This window comes from Eubalaena glacialis, chromosome 19 (genome assembly GCF_028564815.1).
Source record: "Eubalaena glacialis isolate mEubGla1 chromosome 19, mEubGla1.1.hap2.+ XY, whole genome shotgun sequence".
NCBI lineage: Eukaryota > Metazoa > Chordata > Mammalia > Artiodactyla > Balaenidae > Eubalaena > Eubalaena glacialis.
Genome location: NC_083734.1, coordinates 43,908,452 through 43,923,123, shown reverse-complemented (window position 1 = coordinate 43,923,123; position 14,672 = coordinate 43,908,452). Strand labels below are relative to the sequence as shown.

Genomic DNA, 14,672 nt, shown 5'->3' with positions numbered 1-14,672 from the left:
ATTAGTGCTGCCAGGAACATGGGTGTACAAATATCTCTTCCAGACCATGCTGTCAATTCTTTCGGGTATATACCTAGGAGTAGAACTGCTGGATCATATGGTAATTCTATTTTTGATTTTTTGAGTAACTGCCATACGGTTTCCCATAGTGGGCGTATCGTTTTACAGTCACACCAGCAGTGCACAGGGGTTCCAAGTTTTCCACGTCCTTGCCAACACTTTGAGTTTTTTGAGAGTAGCCATTCAAATGGATGTGAGGTGGTATGTCACTGTGGTTTTGGTCTGCACTTTCCTAATGATCAGTGATACTGAGCATCTTTTCATGTGTTTTTGGGCCATTTGTATATCTACTTCGGAGATATGTCCATTCATGTCCTTTGCCCAGTTTTTTGTTGTTGTTGTTGTTCTTGTTTTGTTGTTGAGTTGTAGGAGTTCTTTATATATTGTGGAATATTAACCCCTCATCAGATATACGATTTGCAAATACCTTCTCCCATACAGTAGATTACCTTTTCATTTTGTTGTGTCCTTTGATGCAGAGAAGTTTTTAATTTTGATGTAGTTCAGTTTGCCTGTTTCTTAACTTTCATTGTCTATTCTTTTGGTGTCATATCCAAGACATCATTACCAAATCCAATATCATGAAGATTTTCCTCTGTGTTTTATTTAACGAGTTTTATAGTTTTCGCTTTTATATGTAAGCCTTTGATCTATTTTGAGTTAACTTTTGTAGACGTTTTGAGATAAGGGTCCAACTTCATTTTTTTGCATGTGGACATCTGGTTTTCCCAACACCATTTGTTGACAAGATTGCCCTATCCTATTGAATGGTCTTGGCACCTCTGTTGAAGATCTTTTGACCACATATGTGAGGGTTAATTCTGGGCTCTCTATTCTATTCCGTATTTGTCTATATGTTTGCTTTTAGGTCAGTACCATGCTGTTTTGATTACTGTAGCTTTGTAGCGTAGTTTGAAATCAGAGCATGAGATGCCTCCAGCTTTGTTCTTCTTTCTCAAGATTGCTTTGGCTATTCAGGGCCTTTTGTGGTTCCATACAAATTTTAGGATTGTTTGTTATATCCTGGAAAATGCCATTGGAATTTTGATAAGGATTGCATTGAATCTGTAGATTACTTTGGTGGTATGGACATTTTAACAATAGTAATTCTTCCAGCCATGAGCATGGAATACCTTTCCCTCAGTAAACCCTCAGATATTTTTAGTTTGTGCTCTTTATGGGGATTAACCTCCCCTGGATTTGATCATATATCCTAACATGGTATAAGAAGAGTACCACGGGATATCAAAGTCAGATTAGAATCTTTTTGGTGACACTCAATGAAGAAAAAGAGATATGTTTGCCGTACCAAATATGTATAATTTATTAGACCTTGCTATATTATTCCCCTCTCATAGGAAGTGAAAGTTGCAAGACGGTGGAGTTTAGGAGGTGAATGTGTCTGAGAAGGACAGATGGTTCTTCCTCAGCTTTGGCAGCATTGAGCTGTGGAGAGGAGGCTCGCTGAAGGTCAATCCCAAGGCAAACTTGCTTTCCCATTTCTTGGGTCCAATTTGTATTTTGGTGGCCTTAGTGGAGAGATCAAGATCTTTCTAGTGTTGAATGGAATCAGATAAGTCTATGAAGTCCCAATATTTGGTAACCCCTCAGAAAAAGTCAATTAAAGTTCAAGAACTTGTTAGTGTCCAGGGGTGGTTGAAGAGATAATTGCTTCATGGATTGAGTTGGAAGTTGAACTTTCAAGTTGAAAATCAGCAACCTGGCTTTTAGCAGGTGGGCTGCCAGCAAGTGGGCTCACAGCAGGTGGGCTGGCAGCAGCAGGCTAGGCGGCAGCAGGACCGTCCACAGTAGGATGGGCGGCAGCAGGAGGTCTGGGCATGGTGCAGCTGGCAGCAGCACGGGGGGGTGCAGCTCACCACACAGCAGGGAGGCAGGCAGGTGCCCTCCACGCGGCAGTCAGGTCGGCACCACCTGGTGCGGCAGCTCACAGCTCCACTGCCTCCCTCCTGGCCACAGCCAATGCTACCAGCAATGCCACAGCCAGTCTCACAGCCACTGGTCTGGCAGCAGTTGGTCTGGCAGAAGGTTGGCTGGCAACACCTGGTTTGGCAGCAGGTTGGCTGACAGCAGCTGGAGCCACAGGTCCCACCAGTGGAACAGATGGGAAATCCACAGAAGCTAGTGGAACAGCAGGCCATGGTGTCAGGAGTTAGGTTGAGAGTTGACTTGTTAAGAGAAGTTTCTGAGTTTTGGCCGCACTTTCCACGTCTGGCCTTTTATATATCCTGTAGAGCCGTGTATTTCCCTAACATTTAGCATTTTTCCTTGATACCATTGCGAAGTCAGTCTCTGACTGGCTAATACCTGAGTTGTTAAGGTTATAAATAGCATTTTCAATGGACTGCTTGGGTCATTGTTCAATTAAATCTCATTATGTTTCTTCTTTGCCCTTTGGATCAAGCCAAGGCTCATTATGGAAGCCACATGATAGTCTAGACTTGGGCCAACCATTGCCCTGGCTTGCTTTGTCATAAATGTCCTTTGACAACCTTGAGGCAGAGTTTATCTAAACTGAACATTCTCTTCCTAACTGGTCATTCAATTAAGGACCATGATCTCGTAAACAATTCGTCTTGACTTGGAATGGCTACCATTAGTGTCATCAAAACGTGAGCTATCACCTGATTCATCAACATCAGAAGAAGTATGCTTTTCTGTGTTCCGTTTGTGCAAGTTACAGGATCCTCAGAACTCGAACAAGTATTTTTGTTATCAATGTACATATTCCCAACTGAAACCCTTAATGACTTTTCTTGTGGATTGTTTCCTGACTCTACTAAATTAAAAATCATATGCTAGCAATAAATACACGTTTTAAGAAGTCAAACAGTAGGCAGGCATATAAAGAAAAGTTAATGTTCTTCCTCCTTTCCCCAAAACATACACATCCCTTCCAAGACTAGTACTTCAGAGATAATCAATATTAATACTTTTGGTGCACGTACTTTGACACATTTCTCCCTGCTTGTGCAAACATACACCAGTGTATGTACACATATATTGTCTTGCTTAGTAAAGTTGGGGTCTCCTATACCTATTTATTTAAAAAATTTTTAATTGTAATAAAATACACATAACATAAAATTTACCATCTTAACCATTTTTAAGTGTACAGTTCACTAGTGTTAAGCATATTCACATTGTTGTGCAATCAATCTCCAGAACTCTTTTTGTCTTACGCAACTGAAACTCTATATCCATCAAACAACCACTCTCCCATTCTCCCCTCCCCAAGCTCTTGGCAGTCATCATTCTAATGTGTGTTTTGATGAATTTGACTGCTCTTTGTACCTCATGTAAGTTGAATCATACAGTATTTATCTTTTTGTGACTGGCTTATTTCACTCAGCGTAATGTCCTCGAGATTCATCCACATTGTAGAATATGACAGAATTTCCTTCCTTTTTAAGGCTGAATAGGATTCCATTGTATGCTTGTTCCACCATTTGTTTATCCATTCATCCCTCGATGACACTTGGGTTGCTTCCCCCTTTTAGCTATTTGCAATTAGTGCTGCCAGGAACATGGGTGTACAAATATCTCTTCCAGACCATGCTGTCAATTCTTTCGGGTATATACCTAGGAGTAGAACTGCTGGATCATATGGTAATTCTAGTTTTGATTTTTTGAGTAACTGCCATACGGTTTCCCATAGTGGGCGTATCATTTTACAGTCACACCAGCAGTGCACAGGGGTTCCAAGTTTTCCACGTCCTTGCCAACACTTTGAGTTTTTTGAGAGTAGCCATTCAAATGGATGTGAGGTGCTATGTCACTGTGGTTTTGGTCTGCACTTTCCTAATGATCAGTGATACTGAGCATCTTTTCATGTGTTTTTTGGCCATTTGTATATCTACTTCGGAGATATGTCCATTCATGTCCTTTGCCCAGTTTTTTGTTGTTGTTGTTGTTCTTGTTTTGTTGTTGAGTTGTAGGAGTTCTTTATATATTGTGGAATATTAACCCCTCATCAGATATACGATTTGCAAATACCTTCTCCCATACAGTAGATTGCCTTTTCATTTTGTTGTGTCCTTTGATGCAGAGAAGTTTTTAATTTTGATGTAGTTCAGTTTGCCTGTTTCTTAACTTTCATTGTCTATTCTTTTGGTGTCATATCCAAGACATCATTACCAAATCCAATATCATGAAGATTTTCCTCTGTGTTTTCTTTGACGAGTTTTATAGTTTTCGCTTTTATATGTAAGCCTTTGATCTATTTTGAGTTAACTTTTGTAGACATTTTGAGATAAGGGTCCAACTTCTTTTTTTTGTATGTGGAGTGGACATCTGGTTTTCCCAACACCATTTGTTGACAAGATTGCCCTTTCCTATTGAATGGTCTTGGCACCTCTGTTGAAGATCTTTTGACCACATATGTGAGGGTTAATTCTGGGCTCTCTATTCTATTCCATATTTGTCTATATGTCTGCTTTTAGGTCAGTACCATGCTGTTTTGATTACTGTAGCTTTGTAGTGTAGTTTGGAATCAGAGCATGAGATGCCTCCAGCTTTGTTCTTCTTTCTCAAGATTGCTTTGGCTATTCAGGGCCTTTTGTGGTTCCATACAAATTTTAGGATTGTTTGTTATATCCTGGAAAATGCCATTGGAATTTTGATAAGGATTGCATTGAATCTGTAGATTACTTTAGGTAGTATGGATATTTTAACAGTAGTAATTCTTCCAGCCATGAGCATGGAATACCTTTCCCTCAGTAAACCCTCAGATATTTTTAGTTTGTGCTCTTTATGGGGATTACCCTCGCCTGGATTTGATCATATATCCTAACATGGTATAAGAAGAGTACCACGGGATATCAAAATCAGATTAGAATCTTTTTGGCGACACTCAATGAAGAAAAAGAGATATGTTTGCCGTACCAAATATGTATAATTTATTAGACCTTGCTATATTATTCCCCTCTCATAGGAAGTGAAAGTTGCAAGACGGTGGAGTTTAGGAGGTGAATGTGTCTGAGAAGGACAGATGGTTCTTCCTCAGCTTTGGCAGCATTGAGCTGTGGAGAGGAGGCTCGCTGAAGGTCAATCCCAAGGCAAACTTGCTTTCCCATTTCTTGGGTCCAATTTGTATTTTGGTGGCCTTAGTGGAGAGATCAAGATCTTTCTAGTGTTGAATGGAATCAGATAAGTCTATGAAGTCCCAATATTTGGTAACCCCTCAGAAAAAGTCAATTAAAGTTCAAGAACTTGTTAGTGTCCAGGGGTGGTTGAAGAGATAATTGCTTCATGGATTGAGCTGGAAGTTGAACTTTCAAGTTGAAAATCAGCAACCTGGCTTTTAGCAGGTGGGCTGCCAGCAAGTGGGCTCACAGCAGGTGGGCTGGCAGCAGCAGGCTAGGCGGCAGCAGGACCGTCCACAGTAGGATGGGCGGCAGCAGGAGGTCTGGGCATGGTGCAGCTGGCAGCAGCACGGGGGGGTGCAGCTCACCACACAGCAGGGAGGCAGGCAGGTGCCCTCCACGCGGCAGTCAGGTCGGCACCACCTGGTGCGGCAGCTCACAGCTCCACTGCCTCCCTCCTGGCCACAGCCAATGCTACCAGCAATGCCACAGCCAGTCTCACAGCCACTGGTCTGGCAGCAGAAGGTTGGCTGGCAACACCTGGTTTGGCAGCAGGTTGGCTGACAGCAGCTGGAGCCACAGGTCCCACCAGTGGAACAGATGGGAAATCCACAGAAGCTAGTGGAACAGCAGGCCATGGTGTCAGGAGTTAGGTTGAGAGTTGACTTGTTAAGAGACGTTTCTGAGTTTTGGCCGCACTTTCCACGTCTGGCCTTTTATATATCCTGTAGGGCCGTGTATTTCCCTAACATTTAGCATTTTTCCTTGATACCATTGCGAAGTCAGTCTCTGACTGGCTAATACCTGAGTTGTTAAGGTTATAAATAGCATTTTCAATGGACTGCTTGGGTCATTGTTCAATTAAATCTCATTATGTTTCTTCTTTGCCCTTTGGATCAAGCCAAGGCTCATTATGGAAGCCACATGATAGTCTAGACTTGGGCCAACCATTGCCCTGGCTTGCTTTGTCATAAATGTCCTTTGACAACCTTGAGGCAGAGTTTATCTAAACTGAACATTCTCTTCCTAACTGGTCATTCAATTAAGGACCATGATCTCGTAAACAATTCGTCTTGACTTGGAATGGCTACCATTAGTGTCATCAAAACGGGAGCTATCACCTGATTCATCAACATCAGAAGAAGTATGCTTTTCTGTGTTCCATTTGTGCAAGTTACAGGATCCTCAGAACTCGAACAAGTATTTTTGTTATCAATGTACATATTCCCAACTGAAACCCTTAATGACTTTTCTTGTGGATTGTTTCCTGACTCTACTAAATTAAAAATCATATGCTAATAATAAATACACATTTTAAGAAGTCAAACAGTAGGCAGGCATATAAAGAAAATTTAATGTTCTTCCTCCTTTCCCCAAAACATACACATCCCTTCCAAGACTAGTACTTCAGAGATAATCAATATTAATACTTTTGGTGCACGTACTTTGACACATTTCTCCCTGCTTGTGCAAACATACACCAGTGTATGTACACATATATTGTCTTGCTTAGTAAAGTTGGGGTCTCCTATACCTATTTATTTAAAAAATTTTTAATTGTAATAAAATACACATAACATAAAATTTACCATCTTAACCATTTTTAAGTGTACAGTTCACTAGTGTTAAGCATATTCACATTGTTGTGCAATCAATCTCCAGAACTCTTTTTGTCTTACGCAACTGAAACTCTATATCCATCAAACAACCACTCTCCCATTCTCCCCTCCCCAAGCTCTTGGCAGTCATCATTCTAATGTGTGTTTTGATGAATTTGACTGCTCTTTGTACCTCATGTAAGTTGAATCATACAGTATTTATCTTTTTGTGACTGGCTTATTTCACTCAGCGTAATGTCCTCGAGATTCATCCACATTGTAGAATATGACAGAATTTCCTTCCTTTTTAAGGCTGAAGAGGATTCCATTGTATGCTTGTTCCACCATTTGTTTATCCATTCATCCCTCGATGACACTTGGGTTGCTTCCCCCTTTTAGCTATTTGCAATTAGTGCTGCCAGGAACATGGGTGTACAAATATCTCTTCCAGACCATGCTGTCAATTCTTTCGGGTATATACCTAGGAGTAGAACTGCTGGATCATATGGTAATTCTAGTTTTGATTTTTTGAGTAACTGCCATACGGTTTCCCATAGTGGGCGTATCATTTTACAGTCACACTAGCAGTGCACAGGGGTTCCAAGTTTTCCACGTCCTTGCCAACACTTTGAGTTTTTTGAGAGTAGCCATTCAAATGGATGTGAGGTGGTATGTCACTGTGGTTTTGGTCTGCACTTTCCTAATGATCAGTGATACTGAGCATCTTTTCATGTGTTTTTGGGCCATTTGTATATCTACTTCGGAGATATGTCCATTCATGTCCTTTGCCCAGTTTTTTGTTGTTGTTGTTGTTCTTGTTTTGTTGTTGAGTTGTAGGAGTTCTTTATATATTGTGGAATATTAACCCCTCATCAGATATACGATTTGCAAATACCTTCTTCCATACAGTAGATTGCCTTTTCATTTTGTTGTGTCCTTTGATGCAGAGAAGTTTTTAATTTTGATGTAGTTCAGTTTGCCTGTTTCTTAACTTTCATTGTCTATTCTTTTGGTGTCATATCCAAGACATCATTACCAAATCCAATATCATGAAGATTTTCCTCTGTGTTTTCTTTGACGAGTTTTATAGTTTTCGCTTTTATATGTAAGCCTTTGATCTATTTTGAGTTAACTTTTGTAGACGTTTTGAGATAAGGGTCCAACTTCATTTTTTTGCATGTGGACATCTGGTTTTCCCAACACCATTTGTTGACAAGATTGCCCTTTCCTATTGAATGGTCTTGGCACCTCTGTTGAAGATCTTTTGACCACATATGTGAGGCTTAATTCTGGGCTCTCTATTCTATTCCATATTTGTCTATATGTCTGCTTTTAGGTCAGTACCATGCTGTTTTGATTACTGTAGCTTTGTAGCGTAGTTTGGAATCAGAGCATGAGATGCCTCCAGCTTTGTTCTTCTTTCTCAAGATTGCTTTGGCTATTCAGGGCCTTTTGTGGTTCCATACAAATTTTAGGATTGTTTGTTATATCCTGGAAAATGCCATTGGAATTTTGATAAGGATTGCATTGAATCTGTAGATTACTTTGGTGGTATGGACATTTTAACAATAGTAATTCTTCCAGCCATGAGCATGGAATACCTTTCCCTCAGTAAACCCTCAGATATTTTTAGTTTGTGCTCTTTATGGGGATTAACCTCCCCTGGATTTGATCATATATCCTAACATGGTATAAGAAGAGTACCACGGGATATCAAAGTCAGATTAGAATCTTTTTGGCGACACTCAATGAAGAAAAAGAGATATGTTTGCCGTACCAAATATGTATAATTTTTTAGACCTTGCTATATTATTCCCCTCTCATAGGAAGTGAAAGTTGCAAGACGGTGGAGTTTAGGAGGTGAATGTGTCTGAGAAGGACAGATGGTTCTTCCTCAGCTTTGGCAGCATTGAGCTGTGGAGAGGAGGCTCGCTGAAGGTCAATCCCAAGGCAAACTTGCTTTCCCATTTCTTGGGTCCAATTTGTATTTTGGTGGCCTTAGTGGAGAGATCAAGATCTTTCTAGTGTTGAATGGAATCAGATAAGTCTATGAAGTCCCAATATTTGGTAACCCCTCAGAAAAAGTCAATTAAAGTTCAAGAACTTGTTAGTGTCCAGGGGTGGTTGAAGAGATAATTGCTTCATGGATTGAGTTGGAAGTTGAACTTTCAAGTTGAAAATCAGCAACCTGGCTTTTAGCAGGTGGGCTGCCAGCAAGTGGGCTCACAGCAGGTGGGCTGGCAGCAGCAGGCTAGGCGGCAGCAGGACCGTCCACAGTAGGATGGGCGGCAGCAGGAGGTCTGGGCATGGTGCAGCTGGCAGCAGCACGGGGGGGTGCAGCTCACCACACAGCAGGGAGGCAGGCAGGTGCCCTCCACGCGGCAGTCAGGTCGGCACCACCTGGTGCGGCAGCTCACAGCTCCACTGCCTCCCTCCTGGCCACAGCCAATGCTACCAGCAATGCCACAGCCAGTCTCACAGCCACTGGTCTGGCAGAAGGTTGGCTGGCAACACCTGGTTTGGCAGCAGGTTGGCTGACAGCAGCTGGAGCCACAGGTCCCCCCAGTGGAACAGATGGGAAATCCACAGAAGCTAGTGGAACAGCAGGCCATGGTGTCAGGAGTTAGGTTGAGAGTTGACTTGTTAAGAGAAGTTTCTGAGTTTTGGCCGCACTTTCCACGTCTGGCCTTTTATATATCCTGTAGAGCCGTGTATTTCCCTAACATTTAGCATTTTTCCTTGATACCATTGCGAAGTCAGTCTCTGACTGGCTAATACCTGAGTTGTTAAGGTTATAAATAGCATTTTCAATGGACTGCTTGGGTCATTGTTCAATTAAATCTCATTATGTTTCTTCTTTGCCCTTTGGATCAAGCCAAGGCTCATTATGGAAGCCACATGATAGTCTAGACTTGGGCCAACCATTGCCCTGGCTTGCTTTGTCATAAATGTCCTTTGACAACCTTGAGGCAGAGTTTATCTAAACTGAACATTCTCTTCCTAACTGGTCATTCAATTAAGGACCATGATCTCGTAAACAATTCGTCTTGACTTGGAATGGCTACCATTAGTGTCATCAAAACGTGAGCTATCACCTGATTCATCAACATCAGAAGAAGTATGCTTTTCTGTGTTCCGTTTGTGCAAGTTACAGGATCCTCAGAACTCGAACAAGTATTTTTGTTATCAATGTACATATTCCCAACTGAAACCCTTAATGACTTTTCTTGTGGATTGTTTCCTGACTCTACTAAATTAAAAATCATATGCTAATAATAAATACACATTTTAAGAAGTCAAACAGTAGGCAGGCATATAAAGAAAATTTAATGTTCTTCCTCCTTTCCCCAAAACATACACATCCCTTCCAAGACTAGTACTTCAGAGATAATCAATATTAATACTTTTGGTGCACGTACTTTGACACATTTCTCCCTGCTTGTGCAAACATACACCAGTGTATGTACACATATATTGTCTTGCTTAGTAAAGTTGGGGTCTCCTATACCTATTTATTTAAAAAATTTTTAATTGTAATAAAATACACATAACATAAAATTTACCATCTTAACCATTTTTAAGTGTACAGTTCACTAGTGTTAAGCATATTCACATTGTTGTGCAATCAATCTCCAGAACTCTTTTTGTCTTACGCAACTGAAACTCTATATCCATCAAACAACCACTCTCCCATTCTCCCCTCCCCAAGCTCTTGGCAGTCATCATTCTAATGTGTGTTTTGATGAATTTGACTGCTCTTTGTACCTCATGTAAGTTGAATCATACAGTATTTATCTTTTTGTGACTGGCTTATTTCACTCAGCGTAATGTCCTCGAGATTCATCCACATTGTAGAATATGACAGAATTTCCTTCCTTTTTAAGGCTGAATAGGATTCCATTGTATGCTTGTTCCACCATTTGTTTATCCATTCATCCCTCGATGACACTTGGGTTGCTTCCCCCTTTTAGCTATTTGCAATTAGTGCTGCCAGGAACATGGGTGTACAAATATCTCTTCCAGACCATGCTGTCAATTCTTTCGGGTATACACCTAGGAGTAGAACTGCTGGATCATATGGTAATTCTAGTTTTGATTTTTTGAGTAACTGCCATACGGTTTCCCATAGTGGGCGTATCATTTTACAGTCACACCAGCAGTGCACAGGGGTTCCAAGTTTTCCACGTCCTTGCCAACACTTTGAGTTTTTTGAGAGTAGCCATTCAAATGGATGTGAGGTGGTATGTCACTGGTTTTGGTCTGCACTTTCCTAATGATCAGTGATACTGAGCATCTTTTCATGTGTTTTTGGGCCATTTGTATATCTTCTTTGGGGATATGTCCATTCATGTCCTTTGCCCAGTTTTTTGTTGTTGTTGTTGTTCTTGTTTTGTTGTTGAGTTGTAGGAGTTCTTTATATATTGTGGAATATTAACCCCTCATCACATATACGATTTACAAATACCTTCTCCCATACAGTAGATTGCCTTTTCATTTTGTTGTGTCCTTTGATGCAGAGAAGTTTTTAATTTTGATGTAGTTCAGTTTGCCTGTTTCTTAACTTTCATTGTCTATTCTTTTGGTGTCATATCCAAGACATCATTACCAAATCCAATATCATGAAGATTTTCCTCTGTGTTTTCTTTAACGAGTTTTATAGTTTTCGCTTTTATATGTAAGCCTTTGATCTATTTTGAGTTAACTTTTGTAGACGTTTTGAGATAAGGGTCCAACTTCATTTTTTTGCATGTGGACATCTGGTTTTCCCAACACCATTTGTTGACAAGATTGCCCTTTCCTATTGAATGGTCTTGGCACCTCTGTTGAAGATCTTTTGACCACATATGTGAGGGTTAATTCTGGGCTCTCTATTCTATTCCATATTTGTCTATATGTCTGCTTTTAGGTCAGTACCATGCTGTTTTGATTACTGTAGCTTTGTAGTGTAGTTTGGAATCAGAGCATGAGATGCCTCCAGCTTTGTTCTTCTTTCTCAAGATTGCTTTGGCTATTCAGGGCCTTTTGTGGTTCCATACAAATTTTAGGATTGTTTGTTATATCCTGGAAAATGCCATTGGAATTTTGATAAGGATTGCATTGAATCTGTAGATTACTTTAAGTAGTGTGGACATTTTAACAATAGTAATTCTTCCAGCCATGAGCATGGAATACCTTTCCCTCAGTAAACCCTCAGATATTTTTAGTTTGTGCTCTTTATGGGGATTAACCTCCCCTGGATTTGATCATATATCCTAACATGGTATAAGAAGAGTACCACGGGATATCAAAGTCAGATTAGAATCTTTTTGGCGACACTCAATGAAGAAAAAGAGATATGTTTGCCGTACCAAATATGTATAATTTTTTAGACCTTGCTATATTATTCCCCTCTCATAGGAAGTGAAAGTTGCAAGACGGTGGAGTTTAGGAGGTGAATGTGTCTGAGAAGGACAGATGGTTCTTCCTCAGCTTTGGCAGCATTGAGCTGTGGAGAGGAGGCTCGCTGAAGGTCAATCCCAAGGCAAACTTGCTTTCCCATTTCTTGGGTCCAATTTGTATTTTGGTGGCCTTAGTGGAGAGATCAAGATCTTTCTAGTGTTGAATGGAATCAGATAAGTCTATGAAGTCCCAATATTTGGTAACCCCTCAGAAAAAGTCAATTAAAGTTCAAGAACTTGTTAGTGTCCAGGGGTGGTTGAAGAGATAATTGCTTCATGGATTGAGTTGGAAGTTGAACTTTCAAGTTGAAAATCAGCAACCTGGCTTTTAGCAGGTGGGCTGCCAGCAAGTGGGCTCACAGCAGGTGGGCTGGCAGCAGCAGGCTAGGCGGCAGCAGGACCGTCCACAGTAGGATGGGCGGCAGCAGGAGGTCTGGGCATGGTGCAGCTGGCAGCAGCACGGGGGGGTGCAGCTCACCACACAGCAGGGAGGCAGGCAGGTGCCCTCCACGCGGCAGTCAGGTCGGCACCACCTGGTGCGGCAGCTCACAGCTCCACTGCCTCCCTCCTGGCCACAGCCAATGCTACCAGCAATGCCACAGCCAGTCTCACAGCCACTGGTCTGGCAGAAGGTTGGCTGGCAACACCTGGTTTGGCAGCAGGTTGGCTGACAGCAGCTGGAGCCACAGGTCCCACCAGTGGAACAGATGGGAAATCCACAGAAGCTAGTGGAACAGCAGGCCATGGTGTCAGGAGTTAGGTTGAGAGTTGACTTGTTAAGAGAAGTTTCCGAGTTTTGGCCGCACTTTCCACGTCTGGCCTTTTATATATCCTGTAGAGCCGTGTATTTCCCTAACATTTAGCATTTTTCCTTGATACCATTGCGAAGTCAGTCTCTGACTGGCTAATACCTGAGTTGTTAAGGTTATAAATAGCATTTTCAATGGACTGCTTGGGTCATTGTTCAATTAAATCTCATTATGTTTCTTCTTTGCCCTTTGGATCAAGCCAAGGCTCATTATGGAAGCCACATGATAGTCTAGACTTGGGCCAACCATTGCCCTGGCTTGCTTTGTCATAAATGTCCTTTGACAACCTTGAGGCAGAGTTTATCTAAACTGAACATTCTCTTCCTAACTGGTCATTCAATTAAGGACCATGATCTCGTAAACAATTCGTCTTGACTTGGAATGGCTACCATTAGTGTCATCAAAACGTGAGCTATCACCTGATTCATCAACATCAGAAGAAGTATGCTTTTCTGTGTTCCGTTTGTGCAAGTTACAGGATCCTCAGAACTCGAACAAGTATTTTTGTTATCAATGTACATATTCCCAACTGAAACCCTTAATGACTTTTCTTGTGGATTGTTTCCTGACTCTACTAAATTAAAAATCATATGCTAATAATAAATACACATTTTAAGAAGTCAAACAGTAGGCAGGCATATAAAGAAAATTTAATGTTCTTCCTCCTTTCCCCAAAACATACACATCCCTTCCAAGACTAGTACTTCAGAGATAATCAATATTAATACTTTTGGTGCACGTACTTTGACACATTTCTCCCTGCTTGTGCAAACATACACCAGTGTATGTACACATATATTGTCTTGCTTAGTAAAGTTGGGGTCTCCTATACCTATTTATTTAAAAAATTTTTAATTGTAATAAAATACACATAACATAAAATTTACCATCTTAACCATTTTTAAGTGTACAGTTCACTAGTGTTAAGCATATTCACATTGTTGTGCAATCAATCTCCAGAACTCTTTTTGTCTTACGCAACTGAAACTCTATATCCATCAAACAACCACTCTCCCATTCTCCCCTCCCCAAGCTCTTGGCAGTCATCATTCTAATGTGTGTTTTGATGAATTTGACTGCTCTTTGTACCTCATGTAAGTTGAATCATACAGTATTTATCTTTTTGTGACTGGCTTATTTCACTCAGCGTAATGTCCTCGAGATTCATCCACATTGTAGAATATGACAGAATTTCCTTCCTTTTTAAGGCTGAATAGGATTCCATTGTATGCTTGTTCCACCATTTGTTTATCCATTCATCCCTCGATGACACTTGGGTTGCTTCCCCCTTTTAGCTATTTGCAATTAGTGCTGCCAGGAACATGGGTGTACAAATATCTCTTCCAGACCATGCTGTCAATTCTTTCGGGTATACACCTAGGAGTAGAACTGCTGGATCATATGGTAATTCTATTTTTGATTTTTTGAGTAACTGCCATACGGTTTCCCATAGTGGGAGTATCATTTTACAGTCACACCAGCAGTGCACAGGGGTTCCAAGTTTTCCACGTCCTTGCCAACACTTTGAGTTTTTTGAGAGTAGCCATTCAAATGGATGTGAGGTGGTATGACACTGTGGTTTTGGTCTGCACTTTCCTAATGATCAGTGATACTGAACATCTTTTCATGTGTTTTTGGGCCATTTGTATATCTTCTTCGTCGATA

The 14,672-nt window shown here is 41.0% G+C and overlaps 4 protein-coding genes across 4 annotated transcripts; all 4 read right to left on the bottom strand.

Moving 5' to 3' along the window:
• Positions 1 to 1,787: 1,787 nt before the first annotated feature.
• LOC133079828 (keratin-associated protein 9-3-like) lies at positions 1,788 to 2,219 on the bottom strand. The gene has a single exon (XM_061175511.1). It carries the CDS (start codon positions 2,217 to 2,219, stop codon positions 1,788 to 1,790), a length of 432 nt encoding a protein of 143 aa, XP_061031494.1.
• A 3,161-nt stretch (positions 2,220 to 5,380) lies between these two features.
• LOC133079830 (keratin, high-sulfur matrix protein, B2A-like) lies at positions 5,381 to 5,800 on the bottom strand. Its single transcript, XM_061175513.1, has one exon. It carries the CDS (start codon positions 5,798 to 5,800, stop codon positions 5,381 to 5,383), a length of 420 nt encoding a protein of 139 aa, XP_061031496.1.
• Positions 5,801 to 8,955: 3,155 nt separating this feature from the next.
• LOC133080841 (keratin, high-sulfur matrix protein, B2A-like) lies at positions 8,956 to 9,372 on the bottom strand. The gene has a single exon (XM_061176934.1). It carries the CDS (start codon positions 9,370 to 9,372, stop codon positions 8,956 to 8,958), a length of 417 nt encoding a protein of 138 aa, XP_061032917.1.
• A 3,154-nt stretch (positions 9,373 to 12,526) lies between these two features.
• Positions 12,527 to 12,943, bottom strand: LOC133080840 (keratin, high-sulfur matrix protein, B2A-like). Its single transcript, XM_061176933.1, has one exon. It carries the CDS (start codon positions 12,941 to 12,943, stop codon positions 12,527 to 12,529), a length of 417 nt encoding a protein of 138 aa, XP_061032916.1.
• Between the last annotated feature and the right edge of the window lie 1,729 nt (positions 12,944 to 14,672).

Coding starts and splice junctions, on each gene's coding strand:
- LOC133080840 (XM_061176933.1), bottom strand. CDS start 12,943: ATGGCCTGCTGTTCCACTAGCTTCTGTGGATTTCCCATCTGTTCCACT.
- LOC133079828 (XM_061175511.1), bottom strand. CDS start 2,219: ATGGCCTGCTGTTCCACTAGCTTCTGTGGATTTCCCATCTGTTCCACT.
- LOC133080841 (XM_061176934.1), bottom strand. CDS start 9,372: ATGGCCTGCTGTTCCACTAGCTTCTGTGGATTTCCCATCTGTTCCACT.
- LOC133079830 (XM_061175513.1), bottom strand. CDS start 5,800: ATGGCCTGCTGTTCCACTAGCTTCTGTGGATTTCCCATCTGTTCCACT.